The sequence below is a fragment of the Alexandromys fortis genome, unplaced genomic scaffold (assembly GCF_014885135.2).
Source record: "Alexandromys fortis isolate MF-2015 unplaced genomic scaffold, M_Fortis_MF-2015_v1.1 scaffold_193, whole genome shotgun sequence".
NCBI classification, from domain to species: Eukaryota; Metazoa; Chordata; class Mammalia; order Rodentia; family Cricetidae; genus Alexandromys; species Alexandromys fortis.
Window position 1 is genome coordinate 2,218,161 of NW_026068083.1, and position 22,280 is coordinate 2,240,440.

The following is a 22,280-nucleotide window of genomic DNA, read 5'->3' on the forward strand; positions in this document are numbered from 1 at the left end:
TAGTTGTGAGGGAAGGCAGGCTGCCTGGAGTTAGGACAGCGGGACCTCTTCCAGCTCCCCTTTCCCTCACCTGCCTCTGGTGGGGGATGGTGCTGGCCAGGACTTGGCCAGGTCTCATGTCAGTGTGTGATGGAGAGATGTGGTGCTGAACAAGTTGTCCTGTCTTTCTGAACGGGAGCGCGTGTACATGATGCTTAGGAATGGGGGAGGTGGCACCCGTTCTCGGAAACGTCAGCTCAATGGAAGCTCCCTACTCAGCCGAGCTCTGTCTCTGCCTCTCTCCAGCTCTTGTTTTCATTCTCTCCTCTCTCTGTCATTCAGAATCAACGCCTCAACAGCCCCTCCCCCCCCACCAGTTCTACTCCCCTTGTCCAGAGATGGCTGCAGAGTTGTTGGGAACTAACTCTCCTGCCTGAAGTCAACTTAAATATCACTCAGAGAACATCATCTCAGAGACCCATGCCACAGCCAGGCATGGTGGACATAGGGTGTTTCCAGGGCACCTGTCAGCCCATGCTTAGGTCTAGCCTACTCTCTTCTTCTCTCTGTATCGAAAGCTCACAGGGAACATTCTAGGGCCCAGGCTCTGAAACACGGTGTCCCCTGTCTGTAAACCTGGGGAAGCACAGTGGTGGCCCTTCAGGAAGTCCTGTGTCTTCAGCCACCAGCAGTAACTTCTTCTGCAAGTTTCTATTCATGTTGACCTGGAGGCCCTGAGTGATGGCAAGCCTTCCTCAGGAATTGGCAAATTACAAGACCTACTGTGTGCAACACTAATGCCAGCCCTGGGAGCAAAAGACAAGGCCCTCAGTGTATAGAAGTTACACTGTTGGGTTGTACAGGTGAGAATGAGAATTTGGGGTTATAGTACAGGTGACGCCAGGTGCAGCATGGGGCATGGACAGCCTTGCTAAGGCAAGGGCATGCAGGAGAACAAGTTAGGTGGAGAGAAGGGGCAGCAGTACCCCAGCAAGGTGAATGAAGGCTTGTGTAGTGCCACTCCTCGGTGACAATGGGCTGTGAAGGCCATGATTGCACCTGCAGCGTGTCTTTGATGGATCTAGTTTCTCTTCTGCCGTGACTTAAATGGCCTGGCCTTTGCTTACGTGATACAGCACCTATCAACACTGCCTTCTGGGGTCTCTTTCTGTCTTCTTTGGAAGGTCACAGGCACAAGGAACTTTTGACCTCTGCCCTTGCTCTGGGCTTTAATCCAGCATGTGTGTCCTAGAGACATAAGCCAAACAGAGAAAATCCCTCCTGAGGTGGAGTGTGGGTGTTACAAAATGTGTCTTGTCCAGGGGGAAATCTGACAGAAGGTGAGGACAGGCTGACTCAGTTGCTGGCCCCCACCCCTGCACCTGCCGCTTCCCTTGGAGGCCTCTGCTCCTCTAGGAGTCCACACCCCACCTTCCCGGGTGATGCCAGAAACTGCACTTGGGTGTTACAGGCCCAGTGGGAACTCAGAGCTAAGCCAGTCACCAGGGCTCAATCCTTCAAGCCTTCTCCCACCCCCAAGGGAGAGATTAAGGAACATTTCCCAGCAGTCCACAGGATGGTTGGGGGTGGGAAACACCCACTGGGGGCTTCTGCAGGTCATGGAGTCACAGTTCTGTCAGCTGACTCTCACCTTCCTCTTAGAAAAGGGATAGCAGCTAAGAGACAGCAAGCAGTGTTCCTGAGGTCACACTGCCAGCCTCTGGTTGTGTGGGAGGGGAGACCCTGATGAGAGGAAATTAAACCAGGCACTCAGTTCCAGAGAGTCAGTAGAGGCTGGCTATCACAGCCTTGGGAGGGGGAGCTGGGGAAGAGTGCTCTCAGCACAAACATCCAAAGGGCTCTGGACCTACACAGACCTGGGTTTACATCTAGCCATGTGGCTTTGGTTCTCACAGGCTGTCAGGAGGGTCGGCTGGGGCTGTGGATGTGGTTCAGCTGGCACAAAACCATGGACTGCATAAACAGGCCTGGTTATACAGTTATAATCCCAGCCCTGGTGAGGTGGGCGTTAGGGGGTCAACTTAAAAAAGTTCCAGGCTAGCCTGGGCTGTGTGAGACTCTGTCTGCTCTGCTCCTAGGTGGTCATCACTGGCTGTGTCCGTTTGGGGCTGGGCTACCAGGATGCTTCTCTGGCTGGATGTAGCAGCAGCCTTGCTCCATCTCAGAGAACCCATTTCTCTTCTTTTAGGGAAACTCCTGGAATAATGATTTTCCTTCCTTCCTTCCTTCCTTCCTTCCTTCCTTCCTTCCTTCCTTCCTTCCTTCCTTCCTTCCTCTCATTCCATCCCTTCCTTCCTCCCTCTCTGTCCTCCTCCTCCTTTTTTTTTATTTTAAAAAAAAAAGATATTCAAAACATTTTTAGAGCAACTCTGGTTTATTGGGGTTAGAAAGTATTCACAGTCAAAAGAAAGATGGGGCCACAGCGACCAATAAGGGTGTATCAGATCCCCTAATTGTCACGGTGTAACATCCTTACATGTCTAGAGTGTGTACTAAGCACCCAGTAGACGTGGTAACTTCCTCCTTGTATAGACTTGAGCCTCAGGTTTGCAGGTTGGCATCTCTGTAGAGATGTCTGTTAAGATCTGGCATTTGTGGGTTGTACAATGCAGTGGTTCATTTTGCCTAGGTCACAGGGTGCCCAGGTTTTTTGTTAACTATTGTTTCTCTGGAAAGCCCAGACTCATGGCACAATGACAGAAAAATAGCCACAAACAAGGCCACGTGGTAGTAAAACTTTGCTTGCAGGTATGAGCCAAGATCAGTTAGCCTAGGTTAAGCAAGCATCTCTGTGACTGGGTCAGGGGACGAGGAGACAAGACAGGGCCCCCAGTGGTTGCAGAGGAATAGACTGGGGGTGCTGTTAGCCACAGTTGTTGCCTGTCATTGTTAATATCTGCATGAGTGAGTCTCCTAACTGCCCTGTCCGTATCTCTGACCTCCCTGCACACACAGGGAAGCTGACCGGAAACTGAGATTCCCCCTGTTCATACACCATTATCTCAGTGCTTCTTTTCCTGGCCTCGGTTTCCCTCCCTGTAACTTCAGTGAGGACATGCTGGTGTGAGGTGGAAGCCACGATGATTGCATCTGTTATGCAGAGAGGAGGCAGAGGCTCAGGGAGGTCTGGTGTGGCTGCGGGGGAGCTGGCCTAAGTCTGGGGATCAGAGCTGCAGGTGTGAACCGCCTAGGGTTCCTGGTTGGCCTAATCAGGCAAGAGTTTTTCCAGAGTGCTATTCAGGTGGTGACAGTGACTTCGGTCTCCAGCTTGCTCAGGGTTGAAGGACACCAGGGATTGTGGGTTCTTCCAAGTCAAGAGTCCTGTGTCAAGACTGGGGTAAGGAAGATGTGAACTCTTACCTACTTTGGCATATCCCTAACACTCTGCCCTTATTCTGAATCCTCTCTGGACCAGACTCTTTCCTAGATACCTCATGACTGATCCCGTTGAGCTTTCGCCCTCCTCATCCCCAACCCTCAGTATGATTCACTCCCGGTCTGGATGCCCAAGGCTGTGTGAAGATTTTTTTTTTTTCAGAAAGAGTCCCCAACGGCCCTTCTAATGTCCCTTTTCTTCCTCTCCTGAAAAATTCTGTACTTGTCCTTAAATCTGCCCCCATACCTCCCACAACCCTGAGTCCTGCGTGAGCCCTGACTCTTGTACATAGCATAGCCCACGGAGCAGCCAAAACCTAATGTCCCCTCATTGCCAGTCAGGAATAACCAATCCTGGTTTTCAGGGTAGGATGCAGAGATTCAGGGAGCTGATTTGTGTCGGCCTTAGCCCCACAGTCTGGCACTTATGCGTAGGTTAGCCAGAGCCTGGTCTGCCTAGCATGTGAATGACTATCCGTGTAGATCTCCTTTGGGGAAACGTTTGAGCTGTGGCCACTGTCCCCCTGAAGCAGTACCCCTCACAGAGGAGCAGGCATCCCCAATGATCTTAACCTGGAACATCCGCCCTTTCTGAAATCCATACTTGGCAATTGAAGCCATAAGGCTGGATTGCCAAAGAGATGGGCGTGTTTATTTGTCCTGATAGATGGAATATTGTTGGGCCAGGGAGACACTCAGGCAGCACAGCAAATTGATGTGCAAACGTGAGGGCCTGAGTTCAGGTCTCTACACCAGGTGGAGAGCTAGGCCTGTGTATCCAAAGACTGCAACTCGAGCACCATGCACAGCAGAGACAGGAGGATGGATGAACCTTGCTGCCAGCTAGCTTAGCTCCAGCTCCTGCAAGAGACCCTGTCTCAGGGAATAAGGCAGAGTGATGGAGCAGGACCCGGACATCCTCCTCTGGCCTCCGTAAGTGTACTCTCAGGAGTGCACACCTGCACGTCCTCACCCAACACCCTGCCACTCCCCTATCCCCACCACACACACCTCTACCTGGTGGTGTTGCTACAGAGCTGGGTGGCATCATCCATCTCAGGCAAGCAGCTGGCTCTGTGGCTGAGAACTTGTCCACCTGAGCCCTGTCTCCAGGTGTTTGATCCTCTTTAGCCTGTGGGGAGGGGCGGTTCACACAATCGCCCCCCTTTGTGCAGACCAGCAGGGCTGGAGGTCATGGACCTTGGGTTGGGGACCCCCCATGGGTTTGACAGCTGGGCAGGAAGGTGGGAGCCAGCAGGGGTGCGGAGGGAGGGTGCTACAGACAGAGAGTGGGTGTGGTGGGGAAGGACTTTGTGTAGAGACTGCACACAGTAGGAGAGAGACAGATGGTGCCAGAGGCCAAGTGGCGAGTGTGACCGACCGGGAGATTGTGTAAAGTCACAGCTCAGTGCTGGGTCTGGGAAGCTATGGAGGGGTAAGCAGGAGGGAGGTCTGTCCAGGCCTGTGGATGCGGAGAGCAGATTGGCTGCAGGCTGCTCAAGAACAGGAAGTGATCCGGCCCAGCGAAGGGCAGAAGTCACAGAAGTCAGCACCTCTCCCTTTACCCCTCCGGGGTCCAAATAAAGGAAATTCAAAATATACTTCCCTTCTGGGACTCGGCGAGGTGAATGGGGGGGCGGCATTAGCTGTTGTCAGGCCCACACTCCCTCTTACATAAGCCAGGAGTTAAAAATACCCGCTCTGCCTCATGCTGGCCGTAGGGAGCCCCCACAGAGATGAAAGCATCGTTGTTCTAGGTCTGGTGCCCTCAGATCCTGGGCTGTTGAGTAGCAAGGGCAAGTCCTGGGCCTTTTGGGGGCTTGGGTATCATGGTGAGCCTGCCGAGAGGTGGGTTCATCCGCCACCCCTCTGTACCTACCCTCAATCTGGGCACCAGCTGGACCCCACCCATGTCCCGTACCTTGGTCATCCCTCTGGTAGGCAGAGAACAGAAGGCCAGGCCAGACTCCCCATCCCAGGACTCAAGGTAGAATGGGTCTGGAGAGCCACTGAGGCAGGAGCATGGCTGCCCAACAAGGCTGCTGATGTCTGAGCATGGTCCCCACGTTGAATCCTGGTTGGGGCTTCAGTACAGAGCAGGGTGCAGCCAGGATTGCTGTGTTGACCTAGAAGAATGGAAGGATAGAGGAGGAAGCCCAGGAAGCAAAGAAAGGGGGAGGAAGGAGGGAGGAGGAGGGAAGAAATGGAGAGGGAAGAAAACCGGCAGCCAGCTTGCTCCAGTAGCTGCTCAAGGCAAGTCAGGCCCCTCACATTCCTGACCTCCCTGGTCCCTTTGCACGACTGCTCTCCATTTCTTAGACTCCGGGGTCTGGAAGTCCATGGGTGAGACACAGAGATACCCTACTGCACAGGAGCTGCCTGCCATTGTTGTTGGATCCACAGGAGAAGTAAGGCGACATCGGCATCTCCTGGCCTCACCGCAGGACTTCCTCCTTCGCTTCTGTGGCTGTTGTCTGGCTGTCTTGCTGTGGTCTGGTGCCTGAGACAGAAGCCTGTTTGAGTCTTTGTGGCTACAGTGAGCGAGTCCAACAGGCTCTGACCTCAGTGCCATGAGGCAAAGTCGTCAGCACTGATGACCCAGGGCAAGATCTGTTGCTGTCAGGGATTGGTCTTGTGAGGAAGGGCCTTGAGAGGTCTTGCAGGGGCCACCTAGAGCCAGCCTTGATCCTGGCTATGTGCATGAGGAATCTCTCTTGTCTCAGAAGTGCAGCCCAAACTCTCCTGGTCTCTCTTGACCAGTCAGCTATGGGCACCCACTCCTGGAATGCTGCTGTCCATGAGGTTCATGCAGGGTGTATAGAGACGATGGTACCCCTCCATCCTCACCTGTTTGTATGAGGCCTGCACTTACCCACAATAGCACTGTAGCACTTCTAGTAACAAATGGGGGAACGGGTACTGCAGGCAGGCCAGCAGCCGAGGTGTGGGGGTTCCCTCACCTATCAGGAACTCCAGGCTTGAAAGAAAGCCAATCTATGACATCTGCCAGCACTGGGTACCCAGGAGTCCCAGGTGTCCCTCAGCCCCAGGTGAGGGGGGACAGTGTTATCTCTCTGGATTGCTGACATGGAGGCCTGGGTGTGTTCATCACCTGAGGCTTGGGAACTTAGCATCTTCTTGGCTGGGACAGGCTGGGACCTGAACAACTTCTGTGGGATAGATTTGTCATCCATGAGTCGACAGTCTGAGGGCCACCATCCTAGGGTACCGTGGATCCCCCCCCCCCCCCCCCGTAATGGCACTGATGGTGGATGAGTACAGTTGAGCCTGCATCGTCAGAGAACAGCATTCTCTCCTCAAAGGACTGTGTGGACACCGGGCTGGGGTTGATGGCCTCACAAGGTCCTGCTGACACTGGGGAATTCTGTACCTATGATGTGTGGCATCAGGCCACCCCCTCACCCTCTCTGAGGCACAGGTGCTTCTGCCAAAATGGAAGAAGGGCAGCGCATTCTTGGTTTGTTGGGGATAGAATCAGATAATCCTGGACTCCACCCCAGGTGCAGCAACTGCCTGGCTCTGAGATCCAGATAGTTTAAGAAGCATCAGCCTAGGTATGGGAGCAGAGAGTGGCCAGAAGCAGAGGGTGGCCCGGGAATGGATTTACCCGAGCCTGACAGTCATATACGCTTAAGCAATACCTCTGTCATATCACCTTCCGGGGCCTGCAGTCAGACCTGGGCCTGGCTCTCTCCTGCCCTGAGCTCCTCCTGACTCGTCTCTGCTTTGATGAGACTCCGCTCCTCAGAGCCTCTGGTTTTCTGTGAAAGGGATGCAGGCAGGCTGCATGAATCTCTTAAGAGGATGACCCGCCCCTCATGGGACATTGCACTCTGGAATAATGTAACACGGGACAGGAAGCAGGGCTGCTGCTGGAGGTGAAGTGTGAGTGGCTCAGACAGCCAGGACTGCACTGCTGCAGTAAGCTGGGGCCTGCATGTGCTCAGGGACCTGGGGCCTCTGTCTGCCATCCTGAGGCGCGCTGAGCATGGGCCCACTGGCAAAATCCAAACTGTCCTGAGCTCGAAACCTCAGTTTCTTTTACAAGATGAGTGAAGAGTCCATGTCGTGGGTAGGAGGCAGACCACCTGACCAAGATTTAGGAAGTGAGAGGCTTCACAGGTTTCTGGGTGGCTCCTTTGTGACCTTCTCAGGGACCATTCCAAGGCCCCGAGAGAAAAAGCAGTAGAGCTATGCCACTCAGCAGTGGGACCACCCCTCCCGCGCCGCCCTGATTGATCAGAGTGCTGTTTGCTGCCTGGTGTCACTCGGGAGGCTCCATGGGCCACCATGCCAGGATATAACAGGTCCCAGAGAAGTGCTTGTCCATTGAACTGAGTGCGTGAGGGCAGAAGCCAAGGCAGGTTTCTCTCCACCTTACAGGTTCTGAAGCCCTGGAGTGGAGCCCTAAGTCATAGAGGCTTGTCTGATCCAGGGGGTGGGGCTTAGCATCCTGTTAGGGCCTGGTGGAAGACAACTCTTAATCCTAGGTACTGGGCGGGGTGGGTGGGCAGCTTCTGCAATGATGGGGATGAGCGGGTCCTAGAGGTCAGTATCTGGGTGTGCCTCCTTTGTCTTAGTTGGGCCCCCACCCCAATTCCTTCTTCTGCTTGTCTACTGATATGGTCTGGGAGCTCTACTACTGTGAGCACTTAACTTCACGGCACTTTACAGTTTACACAAATGCTTGGATGCAGTTCTAGGCTTGATCACTGTGGCATTGAGACCAGCGTCCCTGGATCATCCCATTTTCAGAGGACAGGACTGGAGTTCCTGTGTAGGGCTAGAACTGTATTCTCCAGGCAGGTTTCTGTGCCCATGTGGGCAACAGATGCCTGTCTTTAAAGTGCAGGGCTGGGAGGGTGAGGGATGTAGTAGGGTGGTCATAGGCTCCCCCCTTGCCAGCCTACCCCCAAGCCACCTCCTCTGAGCCCATTCTCTGTTCCTTAAGAGGGCACATGCTTCTGGGTGGGTGACCACACAGCGTTCTCACTCCACCGGCACTGATTCCTCCTCCATGCCGCCAGCAGAATTTCCTCCGTGTCCCCTGAGGTAGGCCATCCCACCCTCTGGACCTGGCTGCCCTTAGCTCTAGGGTGTGCTATGCGGTCTGTCTATTTCAGGAAGTTCTGAGTGTAGAGGAAGCCCACAGCACGTGTCTGTCCAGAGGACGAGGTAGTGTCCTCCACTCCTTTAGGATATCTGTGAAGTCCTGTCACCCTACGACGTGTTTTCAGGTGGGCTCTTAGCTCTCCTGGTGTCTGGTAATCTTTGTCCACCAGAGATGGGCAAACTCCAATGTCATTTTATCCTATTTTCTGCTTCTCGGGAGCAGCAGACTTAGCGGTGGTGTGGGTGTGGTGTGGTGGGCTTTTCTTATGCCGTTTTCACAGCCAAGCCTCTGCAACCATCTCCAGCCATGAAGGAGGGCTAGAGGCTACTTCTCATCACCCTCTGCCGTCACCCCTACCGGGTCCCCAGTGGTCACTAACTTGTGTCTTTTTTCTCCACAGCCCATGATCTCCCCACCAACAAGGCCTCAGCCACCCAGCCTGGCAGCCACCTGCAGTGCCTGACTGTCCACTGCACAGATGGTGACCCCAAGGCCCGCACCTCCGTACCCACGTGGCGGTCTCTGCACTCCGACATCTCCAACCGATTTGGGACATTTGTGGCCGCCCTGACTTGAGCCCCTGGGAGCCCCTGCCCTACCCACTCATGAGGGCCTCTGTGGCTGAGCAGACTCATGTTTTTGTCTAGGTTGGTACCTGCTTAGTGGCACTCGGAATGGAAAGGGTTCACTGAAAGGGGCTGGGGAAGGTGATAAAGAGAACCTCAAAAGTTTATTTTAAAGAAACTGGTGTGCCACGTTGTGACACCAGTACCAGTCCTCGGCCAACAGCAAACACTGGCTCAAGCCGTTTTCCTGCTAGAGAACCCCGTTTTCTGTACTTGGAGTGTGTTCTAGAAGGCCCTTGCCTTGTTTAAGCCCAGGCGGGGTGCACCTTTTACCCTCTTTTCTTTTTTATTCTCTTTTATTCTCCCCCTTCGCCTTTTCTTTCCCCTTTGCTTTGTTTATCACTAAGATGGAGATCTTGGAGAGTAGTGTTCTGGAATATTCCCGGGTGGAGGCTGCAGGGCCGCCACAGCATTCGCTAACTCCGTCACCAGTTAGGAGACAAGACACACGAGCAGCTCGAGGAACTTCCAGGGACTGGGCTTTCTCCACTGCCTCTCTGGCCCTTAGCCTTCAGCTAGCTTCTGTTTCTCCCACTGGGGACTGCTCTTTCGGTCCCTCCTGGGTTGGGTACTGGATGCTGGGATGCTGTGTCCAGCCACTTGGAGGAAGGAGTCTGCCAGGGTCACGAACTCCCTTCTCCTTTATTGACTTCACTGTTGCACACTCTGCCTTCTCTGGGCTGAGCAGGGTGGCCTTGTGACCCTCAGAGGGGACAGGGAAGAGGCAGTCAGTTGTCCTAGTGGCTTTCTGGCCCTGCTCTCCCACCTCCTCCTGGGAGTCCGTCCCTGGGAGGAGGGATGAAGGCAGCCACACTCCGGCTGAGCCACTCTCTTTGGTCCTGCAGTTCCCACAGGGCTGAGGGAAGGAGAATAGAAGGAGTGGCTTCATGATGTCCATTCCTGGGCCTCATGTTCCCCTCCTGCCCTTCTGATTCCATTTCATTCTGATTTAAAAGCAGAGCCCTGCCCAGTGTGTCCCTTTGAGAGGCAGTTCCTGCCCCCAAGCAGAGAGGAGCAGAGATCTCAGTGCTGATGTGGACACCTCAGGGTGTGATCTACACCTGACCGACCTCTGCGCCCACTGCTGTGGGGCTGTCCGTCCCTGGGAGGGTCCGACCAGAGCCAGCTCTAGTTCAGCTCAGCCTTTATCAGTGTGTCTTCCCAGTTGCTCCTTTCTGAGCCCCCACCCCAACTTGACAGATCCCCTTCCTTTTCTTAGCAAGAGGCCTGAAGCTCGGGGCTCTCCAGACACCCACATTGTTTGTGTCAAGGGACTTTTCAACTGTGGAGCCACTTGCCAAGAGCTGGCTCTCTCTCGTGTCCTCCTCCTCCTCTTGGCTGAGATCGGAGCCCCAGGGTCTGCACTTGTTGCCTGGGCAGTGTGGGGGGCTCAGAGGGCAGACAGAAACAGGAGACATGGGCTGCTGAGTAGGAAGGGCCCCCTGTTCTGTGCCCAAAGCATTGAGGGGATGGCTTCCCCTTCCACGGGCCACAGGAGCACCCTCCAGGTTTGGGTCCAGACAATACATTAACTCTCAGAGTTTGCAACGTCTAGAGGTCTGAGAGCCAGTTTTTTTCACTCCCAAACAAGAATGACTTCTCCTTCACTGCTTAAGGCTGGGGAACAAATGTCTTAACGTCCATCACAACACACTTCCCAGCATCAGTCCACGTGCGGCCGCCCGTGTGTGGCTCAGACCATCTCCAGCCCCCGGGGGTGTCCAGTGTTGTCATAGTCTCGCTCCCCAGGGTGAAACAGCCTTAAGCAAAAGGATGTCACATCATGAAATTTGGTTTAGTAGAACGAATAAAAGTGGAAGAAAACCACGCCCGAAGCGCAAAAGCCTGGGAACCCCGTAATCAGTACACAGCCAACTCCAGCAGAGAAGGAAATCGCTATTGCACATGTAAAATATGAACCCTTAACCCTGCGGTGCCGTGCGCGAGCCTGTAAGCTTTTTTGAGTCTTAAAGAAACCATTTCTGAAATGCTTGGTTGGAAGACAGTGACAATAGCTCATGAAACTGAGTGGTATTTTTCTTTCTTTTTTTAAAAAAATATGTAAAGTTGAGTCTTCCGTATTCACGCATACTGTATATACGTGTATATGTTTTGCTGAGCGGCTTAAATAACAATAAATACAATGTTAATGGTGTCTGGGTCATGTTTGTGGGTGGGATTTGCTTCTTTTCATAAGCTCCTTACTTTCTGCATATGTATTGTGTTTGGTGTGCCTGTGTGTTCACATGCGTGTGCACATGCACTTGGGGAAGCCTGGTATTGACGTCAGATGTCCTTCTTCAATCACTCAATTACGTACAGAGCCCGGCTCTCACCAGTTTGGCTTGTTGGGCTAGCCAGGTTGCTCTGAGAATCCCCATCTCTGGCGGCTCTCACACCTGTCTGCCTTACACATTAGTCATCCAACCTCCACTCACCCCCATGCAGCAAGTACTTCATTCTCTGATCCATCTCTCCAGCCCCCTGGCTTTTAATGCTCTCTGGAACACTGGAATGGAGGTTCATGTGCTATCCTGAGTGAGTATGTGCATGTGTGCACTGTGCACATGCATGTATACATGTGTGTGTGTGTGTGTTCTGAGTCAGGTTATCCCAGGGCCTCACAGCCGTGATGCTTCTCCCCTCTGGGCCTGACTACTTTTACAGGGCAGGCTGGGTGCTCACACCTCACAGACCCCAAGCTCCAACCCACCGGGTCTCATCAGGACTCCATAGTGACAACCAGAACACCCCCAGTTTTGCCTGATGTGGAAGGACTGCCCCAGTCAAGAACCCCTGTGGTGGGGTAGGGGTGTGGGAAACCCTGGAGGGTTGTGGGATGGTGACCCTTCTGGAGTCTTGTGTTCAGCTGTGTGACTGCTACAAGAATGTGGCTGCGCCTTGGGCATCTCCTTGCTCTCATTTGTGAAATGGTTCAGTGTGCAGAGGCCACGAGGAAGCATCCGGATGCACTGCAGTGGCAGGCATTGCTTTGGGGAGAACTGCTTGTCCCTGCGGTAAGCCGATCCCTGCTTTAGGACCTAGTGCAGCCTCCATCCATACAGAGTGAGGGAGTGCTGTGTGCATGTTCTCTTCTCGTAGGCAGTGATGATGGAGAGCTTTCCTAACATGTAGAGTGAAGGTGGGGGTGCATGCAGGGTGGTGGGAAGCAGGAAAGGAGCCTGGGCACCTGAGCATGTGGTCGCCCCAGTGTGCCCCAGGGCAGACCCTCTTTCCTTAGAGGGATGGGATTAGAAAAGGGACCTGTCAGGTTGTCAGCCTTGCACCTTTTCCCAAGCCAGCTTCTCAGCCTGTTGGTTTGTGGGTTTGTTAAACACAGTGGTGCCCCATGTCATATTTTAAATCTGGGCTATGGCTGGGGATGTAGGTCAGTGGTAGAGCACACATTTGTGTTCAATTCCAGCACTGAAAAGGAAAGCCAGAGTAAAAAGTTGGGGTATAATTTATATAAAGCAAAACACCCAGATCCTAAGTGTGTAATATGCTGTCTTCACAAGCACACCTGTGTAGCCCAGACTTCCTTCAGAATGAATGCCTTAGTTAGGGTTTCTATTGCTGTGAAGAGACACAGCATGACCACCGCAACTCTTATGAAGGAAAGTATTCAACTAAGGTGGCAGCTTACAGTTCCCAGGGCTTAGTCCATCGCCATCATGGTGGAGACATGCAGGCAGATGTGGCACTGGAGAGGGAGCTGCTATGTGTTGACATGCAGGCAACAGGGACTCACTAGGTGTGGCTTGAGCATATATGAGACCTCAAAGCCCGCCTCCACAGTGACACACTTCCTCCAGCCAGGCCACACCTCCCATTGGTGTCACTCCCTTTGGGGGCCATTTTCTTTCAAACCACCACAGTGAGTTCTAAAAAGTTCTTTCCTGACTACCTCCAGCACCAACACTGTGGCTTCTGTCACCATGGAGCAGCGGAGTCTGTTCTAGTTCTTTTAATGGCATGGAAATGGACAGGGACAGCCTGGGCTCATCCAAGTCTGCCTTCTCCTCTGTACAATGCTTTGAGGTCATTGCACCCACAATAAGTTTTTTTTTTATATTTATTGCTGAGTAGTATTTCACAGTGTTTTTAACAATAATATCCCATCTTAGTCACTGTTCTGTGAAGAGACCTCATGACCTAGGCAGCTTATAAAAGAATGAATTTAACTGGGGACTCGTTTAGAGTTTCAAAGGGTCAATTCATGACCATTATGGTGGGAACAGGGTACTGGAGCAGTAGCCGGGAGCTTACATTTAGATCCACAGGCAGAGAGAGTGAGGGAGCCTGACATGGACTTTGTAAAGCTCAGAGCCCACCACCTCCAGCAAAGCTGCACCTCCTAATCCTTCTCAAATAGTTTTACTTACTGGGGCTCGAAAATATGAATGTGAGGAGCCATTCTCCTTCAAACCACCACATTTCTCTGCCTAGCCCTATAGGTTTGCAGCCACAGAGTAATGCAAAAGGCATTTAGCCCAACTTCAAAAGTCTCCATAGTCTTTCACAGTCTCCAGACTGTTTAGAAGTTTAAAGCCTCTTCTGAGATTCAAGGCAACCTCTGAACTGTAGGTCCCCACATGCAGACACACCAGGGCTGGACTCCCACTAAGGAAGGAATGGAAGGAGTCTGTACAGGGAAGCATCTGCAGTCCTCAGGACTGCCTACACATGACCTGCTTAGAAAGCCTGCTTCTGTCTTTCCAAGAGCCTTGCGCAGGGCCCATGTGCTCTTGATCCAAGGTCTATAGTGTCCCTGTGCAGGGCTGCTCCTGTCCCCAGTTCTGGGCTGAGGGAGGCACAGATCTCCTGGCTGTGCACGCTACCGTCTCCTGGCTAACAGTCTGTGCGTACAAGCAGCCATTGTCTAGTCCAGGAAATCGGTCCTCCCAACCGACAGGAAGGGGTGGGGGCGGATCTACATGGGAATGTCTGCTTGAGAAGGAGAAATGATGTCACTTCAACCATAAAAAGGCAAATGCCTTGGAAGTACAGGCTTCTCTGCTCAGAAGAGTCTCTTCCAAGGGGCTTGTTTGTCACATGGCCTTGGGCAGTGGGTCCTGAAGGGTAAGGTGTCTCCCCTCTGGGATGGACAAGAGGAATTTTGTGTTTAGCCTTGTATGTTTTTTGGTGCTAGGGATGGAACCCAGGGCCTGTGTATGTGAGACAATGGCCCTTCCACAGGGCCACACCCCAGCTACTGTGATAATTTTTAATTCCCAGTGGAGCCCCTGACTGGTATCCTGTGCCTGTGCTAAGATCTTTAACCACATCTCTTTACTTGCTTGTCTCTCTTGTGTTAACACATCCAAGCCTCTATGGGCAACTACACTAGCATGCAGCTGTGGGAGAAGAAGTCAGCTTGGGCTCCCTTCTGCAGGAGGCCAGCACCTATGGGAGCTGGAAGAGCATGCTGGCACAACGTCCTGGAGATCATCCAGAGGGTGGGTGTGTCTGAAAAAGGAAGTCCTTGTGTAGGGTAAGAAGGCAGAGGGAAGTCTCAACACCATGTGAAGATATTTATGGTCCACTGTATGGGTGCCAGGAAGGGTGAGCAGGAGCAATGGTCTGGAAGAGAGGGAATACAGGCAGATGCAAGATCAAGTCCACCAGTGTCCTTGGTAAGCAATGGAGGTGAAGCTACCAGTGCCAGCTTGCCACAGTTGGCTTTGTGTATGGCAATGATGATACTGGTGATGGTAATGATAGTGGTGTTGATGGTGATGTTGATGAGGATGATGATTGCGATAGTGGTGGTAACGGTGGTGGTGTTGATGGCAGTGGTGGTGATGGTGATGATGGTGATTGTGATGGTGCTGGTAATGGTGATGGTGTGGTGATGTTGATCATGGTGATGATGATGATTGTGATGGTGTTGGTAATGGTGGTGTTGTTGATGGCAGTGGTGGTGATGGTGATTGTGATCGTGTTGGTAATGGTGGTGGTGTGATGATGTTGATCATGGTGATGATGATGATTGTGACAGTGGTGGTAATGATGATGGTGATGGTTGTGCTGGTTCATCTCAGTCATCAACCTGATTGGTCTAAAAAGCTTTGAAGATTACCAAAGCATACCTCTCCTCTACACATGTCTATGAGAATTTACTGAGGAGAAAGATCTTCCCTGAATGTGGGTGACAACTTCCCACAGGTTGAGATGAATGGACTCAAAGGGAACTGGGAAGGAAGCCCAGCATATGTTGCCTGCATTCCTGACTTTGCTCTCCTTTTTGGTTGCTATGACGTAAGTGTCTCCTCCACCATGCCCTCTGCCACCACAGACTGTACCCTCTGAAACCATGAGCTAAATGACCCCTTCCTCTCTGCAGTTCTTTTGCTCTCAGGTATTTTGTCATTGTATTGGGAAAATATCCGGCACAGAGTCGGTGGTGGTGACATTGTAAACTCCAGCATCAGGAACCTCACGTGGACACTCCACACCCTCCCCTGTGCCCGTTACTAGGCTCCTTTCCTACAGACCAGTGCCGTTAGCAACCCACATTTTCAGATGTGGAAACTAAAGCAGAGTGGAGCTTAGGCTGGGGTTGATATGACAGAGGGTGTCCTCATGCCCAGGGCACAAAGATGTCAGTGTGCAGCTTTGCTCAGCCTTTGTCCTGCCCTGACCACCTGGGCCAGGCTTTGGAGGTGATGGATACACCGTATTTAGGTCTTGCCATCTACTGGTGCCTGTGACTACACCCTGGTCCAAGGAGGAATGGGATTTCCACAACCCACAGCGCTCAGTCCTGAGTCCTGGCAGCCAAGTATGGGATAATTAGGTACATATAGATCCAGTTTCTCCCAGAACACACAGCCAGTGGAGCTGGATGAAGGCTGGAGGCCTTGCAGGACTGAAAACTCAGGACTAGCGCCTCCTGGATGGTCAGTGCTTCCCGGAACCAGCCAAAAGAGTGGTGGTGCTGGCATGTAGCTGCAGGCTAGCGGCAGGAAACAGGCGCCATGGCCTTTCCTTGAGTTTGCCCAGAGTATATGAGCTGAGGGAAGACGCTGGGGGACTCGACTTGGCTGGGTGTAAAGACCTTCAGGAGATCAGGTTTACATCGCATGAAAAGCAAAGCTGTTTTCAGTCTGTGCCGTGGACTCAGCTCAGCTGGCGGGTACTTGCCTAGCGAGTACCGAGCCTGGGGTGGATGCCCCAGCTCTGAGTAAACTGTGGTAGGACCTATAACTCCAGCTCGAGGGAGATGGAGGCAGGAGGAAGTTAGAGGCCAGCCTGGGACACGTGAGATTCTGCCAGAAAACAAAATAAACAGACCAAACAAACAACAACAAGGCCACCTCCCTGCCAAGCCTAAAGACTAACTAAAGGAGGCCAGCAGTGTGGAAGGTGCTGAGCAGGCCCAACCTCGGGCGCTATCTACCCAGAATGTCCCAGACCACCTTCCTCTCCTCCCAGGCTTCCATTCTCCTCTTCTTACGGAGCCGAGAAGCATCCTTATCCACTTTCCAGACAGCACCATGGTTGGTTCTAAGGCAGGTACATAATTCACAATGAGCTAACCAGAGCCCTTCTCCGGGAGTCTTGTATAACCAACTTGCTTCCACAGAGGTGAGCCTTGAGTGACAGGGAGATGAAGAGGGAAGGGCGAGGCAAAGCCACAGCAGAGGACAAAGGCCAAGTCTGGAACAGATGATGTCCTCGAAAGTGGCCCCACTTCTTCTCCTCATATGGAGGTTTTGGTGATAATAGCTCAAATATAACATCTTTTTTTTTTTTTTTCTCCTTTGAATCCCTTGTGCGAACCAGTTAGGGCTCACCACCCTCTGACTCAGCCTCTGAGATCTGGGGTTACAGTTGGCCCACTCCCAGCCATTTCTCCTCAGCGGGCTGACCCCATGTCTGTCTCCTGGGACTCCACCCTGCTCCTGCAGAGGGTATTTCTTGCTCCCACAGCACCTAGGTGGCTCTTGGCTCTCCTTGACTCTCACAGCCTGGGACAGCATTCCTATCAGCTCTTGCTGATTCTCCTTCCTATCAGAACTAGCTGTCTCCCCGAGCTCCGTGCAATGTAGCAATAGCCAAGCCTCCGGGGCAGTGGCTCTCAGTTCCTCATGTTGTGGTGACCCGCACCCATAAAATTATTTTTGTTGTTACTTCATAACTGTAATTTTGATACTGTTGTGAATTGTAAATATCTGATAGGAGACCCCTGTGAAAATGTCATTCAATCTGCAGGAGGGTTGAGACCCACAGGCTGAGAACTGCTCCGAGGGCTGTTGCCTCTACCGTAGCTCTGGAGAGAGCATTAGCTCCCTCTGGCTTACAAACATACATACAGAGGTATAATGCTGCCGGGCGTTCACGCTAGGTCACCTGGCTGCCTTTTATACTGAAGCCATCCCCTGCCATGGCTTCTCCTCCAGGGGTCCCTGATGGTGCACAGGTATTTACCACTCCCCTCATGGAGGAGCAGCCACCTCAGTTGCTCATGGCTCGCAGAGTGCAGAGCTGGTGGCTTCATGCGTCATGCACTCCCTTTAATCCCCATTTGGTTCAAGAGGTGACTTACCAAAGGCCAAATGGCTTGAAGACCACAGAGCCTCCCTCCTGTGTTATCTCAAAGCCCGTGTGTGTTCTGCATCGTGGGTGGTGGCTCCTCTACTTTCTGTTCCTCAAATCTAGGCACACCCAGGCTGCAGTCGTGACAGACAGTGTAAACAACACTTTTCCTTTGGTTTGGGGGCACTGCACCCCCAAGAGCAAGGTGAAGCTCTGCTCTTGCTGAGGTTAATGTTAACTGGGGAGAGACAAGATGTGGTACAGTCACCAGTGAGCTGTCCATGCTCCTGTTAGCAACCCCAGTGCAACTCATTGGTGCACAGAGAACAGAACAAACAAACCCCAGACCACAGGAAACCCAGACAGCGCTAGAAACGCCACACATTGCCGTGGAAACACCATACTGTGCCTGTGGAAATGCCACACAGGGCCTATGGAAATGCACACGGTGCCTGTGGAAACACCACACTGGGGCCTGTGGCTAAAATTCCTTCCTTGAGGGAAAGATATAACATCTGTCCCTCCTCCCAAGGCCACAGCCATATTTAATCAGGGCTCAACCCTTATGACCTCACCAACCTTTACCTTCTAACCCTGTATCCTCAGATCACCCCCTGAAGCTTAACCCTTTAACACACAACTTTTGTCGAAGGGGTAGGGAAAGGGCATAGTGCTGGATTGGTTGTGTGTTAGCCAGTCATATGTGGCAGAAGTGCGCTTGTTCCAGCTCCAAGCAGGACCTTGAGGGTTTTGTAGTCTCAGCTGATTCTCACTGCTGGAGGCCAACCTCCACCAGCCCAACTGCAGCCCAGGAGAATTGTGAGCTAAATAAACACATTTTGCTTCCAGCCAGGAGGTTTGGGGATGGCCTGTTGTCCAGCAAAATTGCACAGATTTGCACATGTTCTTGGGAGAGGTCCAACTGGGGTCAGGCCAAGGAGAGGTGGTAGGCAGGGACTTGAGGTGCAAAGCTGAGTATGTACAGCCACAGTGACACGCAGTTCTGGCCTACAGATCAGATCAATGATAGTGGCTGGTGGTGTAGGATGGTAATCCCAGCACTCAGGAAGCAGAGGCACGAGGACAGCCAGCTGGAGGTGAGCCTGAACTATGTAGTGGTTGTGATGTTGCTATAGATGCTCAACTTGGCAAGATCAGGGTTCCTCAAAGCCACAAGCCTTGGGTGTGTCTGTGAAGGTGTCTCTAGATTGTTAATTGAGATGGGAAGACCCACCCAGAATTAGGCAGCAGCATCCAATGGGCTGGGGTCCAGGACTGAATACAAAGGAGAAAGCAAGCTGAGAACCAGCGTCCACCCATCTCCTTCCAGACTGCAGATGCTGCCCTGCCTTGGTGAACCACATCTTCACACTGTGAGCCAAACACACGTGTTCCTCTCAGCCGCGAGGGAAGTAACTGATTGTGACCCAGAGCGCAGGCCATGCTACTACATGACTGCATCTCTGCACCTGATTGAGCTCTCCAGGTAAAACAGTGAAGACAGTGGGGAGGAGAGGTGTCCACTCAGCTCTGAGCACCGAGCCAGGCTATTTGATTGAGTGTGTGGATGTGGGACCCTGTAGGGGACAGAGCAAGATACCTGTGTTTCCATTCATCTGCTTATCAGGGAAGCCGCAGACACTCTGGGGAGATCCCAGCATCCACTACTTGGGCTTAGATCCAGTTGCCATCGTGGCCTCAGTTTTATCAAGGCAAGAGGAGCCTGAATCCACTCTGTTGTGGACTCAGGGAGCTCCTCTTTGCCTTGGAGCCCTTGCAGAGGTAGCTGGAGTCCCAGTTTGCATGACTTCCCTGGGACCACACTGGTCACTCACATTCTAGCAGAGGTGCGGTCTCCTCCACGGATGGTGCATAGCAGCACGCACCTAGGCACTCCAGAAAGGGGGCCCAGAGAACAAGGTCCTAGTGGGCTGTTGGCTTCCTCAGTGCTGCCTACAGTCATACCACCCTGAATGAGCCCAATCTCGTCTGATCTCGGAAGTTAAGCAGGGTCGGGTCTGGTTAGTACTTGGATGGGAGAAATCTCAGTGTTACTGGGTGGGTGAGTGGATAAGAAACTTTTTTTCCCCTCCCTTTTGCTTGTCCTGGGCCTTGGGCTGTCAATTACTTCTTTCTGGGAGGCTTGGGACACTCATTCTTCCTCCCCAGGGTCACATGTGGAGCCAGCAGTTGTTGGGGGGGGGGGCGGTCAGGACGTGACTATAATAATGGCCCTTCTGCTAGCTCAGGCTTGGAGGAAATGGCACTCGACGTATCAGGGCTTGGTTGCAAATGCTAGTGCTCTGAGACACCATGACTGGGACAGTCGGGTTGTGTCTTGACTTTGGCCTTGGCCTAGGAGGTGGCTGCAACTCTGTCAACCTATGACCCTTCGGGGACATGCCAGCCATCATAGAGCTGCTCAACTGGGGTGCTCTGTGGTTTAGGTGCCATCCACAAATTTCCATTTCTGTTGCTTTTTGCTCCTAAAAAATTGTCTCTTTAGTTGAATTTAACTTATGTTTGGGCACATGTAGGCCAGAGGTCAACTCAGCTGTGCACGTTGTTCCTCAGGCACTGTCTATCTTCTGCTTGAGACAGGGTCTCTTGCTGGCCTGGAGCCTGATGGTTTGACCGGGCTGGCTGGCCATTGAGCCTCGAGATCTGTCCATCTCTGCCTCAGCTGTGAGATTGCAAGTGCACGTGGCCATGCCCGGCTTTTTCACCTGGATTCTGGGGACGAACTTAGGACCTCATGTTGCAAGGCAAGTCTTTACAAGCTGCGTCATCTTCCCAGCCCCTGCATTATATTTATTTTTACCTGATACATAAACACATGGAGACTGGATGTGTGTGGACATTAGCAAGGTATGGAGTGACCCCCCCCAAGCAAGCAGCAGCGTTTCTCCCCCTCCCTCCCCACTCTCAACTTCTGGGAGATCAACTTTGACATAGCACACATCACATGAATGAGGTCACATGACATGTCTCTTCTGGTGTCTGGCTTACTCAATTTCACCTGAGGACCGCCACTTCTATCCACACTTTCACAATGGCAGGATTTCATTCTTTTCTGTGGCTGAGCAGTCCTCCACATTGTATCGGCACGGCACTGGCTTCTTGCAGTTGTCTGCTGGTGGACACTGAGGTGTCTCAGCTCATGAAGAGCATGTGAAGAACTTAGCGTGCAGTTCTAGTCTCTGGGGACACCTGGAAGTGAGATGGTCCAGGTTTTCCCACAATGGCTGTGCTCATTCCAAACTTTTCAACTTGAGATGATTTTATTGGGGAGAACCCCTATTTTAAGTAGACTCACATTTATTCTCCTGGGCATAACATCCTGGATACTCATGGCTCGGTTGTGATGTCCTGGGTACTCATGAGCTACGGTAAGATGAGTCTCTGAAAGCCCATCTATGAAGTCCCATCTCTACTCTGACTTTACCATCTCTGAAGAAGGACTAGCTGGGAGTGGAGGCAGATGGGAGAGGACCCAGTGCTGCCATGGTTTGTTCAGATCCCTGGGCATCAACATAGCCCTGGGCATGGGATGGAACCCAGCTCAGTGCTTCCTGGCCAATGCACAGCTAAGCTGCCAGCTGTATCTGGTACCGGGCACCCTGAGGATGTCTCATCATTGGCTAAGCTGCCAGCTGTATCTGGTACCGGGCACCCTGAGGATGCTGCATTGCTTTTCATTCAGATGACAAGGACAAAGGGCAGTGAGAGCATGTGCGGTCTCAGTCATCTGACATGCGGTGGTGTTTTCAGGAGTCACCGTGGAGGACCAGAGAGGCCATCTTAGTCCCTACACCCAGTTCCGGCAGGCGAGTGTGTAACCCTGATGTTGTACCACTGAGGGAGGCTGTCACAGTGTCCACCCCTACAGCCCCTCACCATTCCGTGTACAGGAACTGAGTCATGCTGTTTTATTACACTAAGTGGATCACCAATCAGTCATCCTGAAGGCACCTGGCTGTTCCCCACTGGCTCCACTCCCTGCTAAGTATCTCAGTCAGAGGTAGAAGGTACTCACTGACCTGTGTGGCAGCCACAGGGATTCCAAAACCATCCTGCCAGGTGATGTTCCCTACCAGGGTCTTCAACATTTCTGTGTTCTGAACCCCACTTTTAATGAATATGGAAATGGAGGCCCAGAGAAGTTAACTAACTTATTCAAAATCACACAGCAAGAGAGAAAGAGACAGAATTTGAGCATACATATGCAAGTGTCCAGAATCGGGCTGTGAACAATGTCCCCTGGACCCTCATGGGTTACCACCCTGACCCTCAGGCCAGCATCATGCTTTCCTTAGCCTGGAGGAGCCTCGTGGGGAGGGAGATGGCAGCTGGGAGACACCTCTGTTATACTGCCTCACGGAGATAACTGACGAAGAGGTAGAAGGGCTTCTGAGCAGGTGTCAGCAAATCCACGAAGCTGAGGTCCTTGTGGCTGGGAGGAGGAGGCAGCAATGACAGTGACGGGCACAGTTCTGGAAGCCTGGGTGACTCCACGTCACTCCTGTGCGTGGAGCGGGGGAGTCTCTCTTCCCTGAGCCTCACGTCAAGCTAGCTATTTTTAACCCTGCTTTTTATAGTTGAAA

General features: G+C 52.4%; 1 protein-coding gene across 1 annotated transcript in view; it reads left to right on the forward strand.

Moving 5' to 3' along the window:
• The window catches only part of Mn1 (MN1 proto-oncogene, transcriptional regulator), a 36,391-nt gene extending 25,101 nt beyond the window's left edge, over positions 1 to 11,290 (forward strand). The window contains exon 2 of the mRNA XM_050122050.1: positions 8,910 to 11,290. Coding sequence (XP_049978007.1) covers positions 8,910 to 9,085 — 176 coding nt within the window. The 3' untranslated portion in view covers positions 9,086 to 11,290. The remainder of the gene's footprint in view (positions 1 to 8,909) is intronic.
• Positions 11,291 to 22,280: the final 10,990 nt, after the last annotated feature.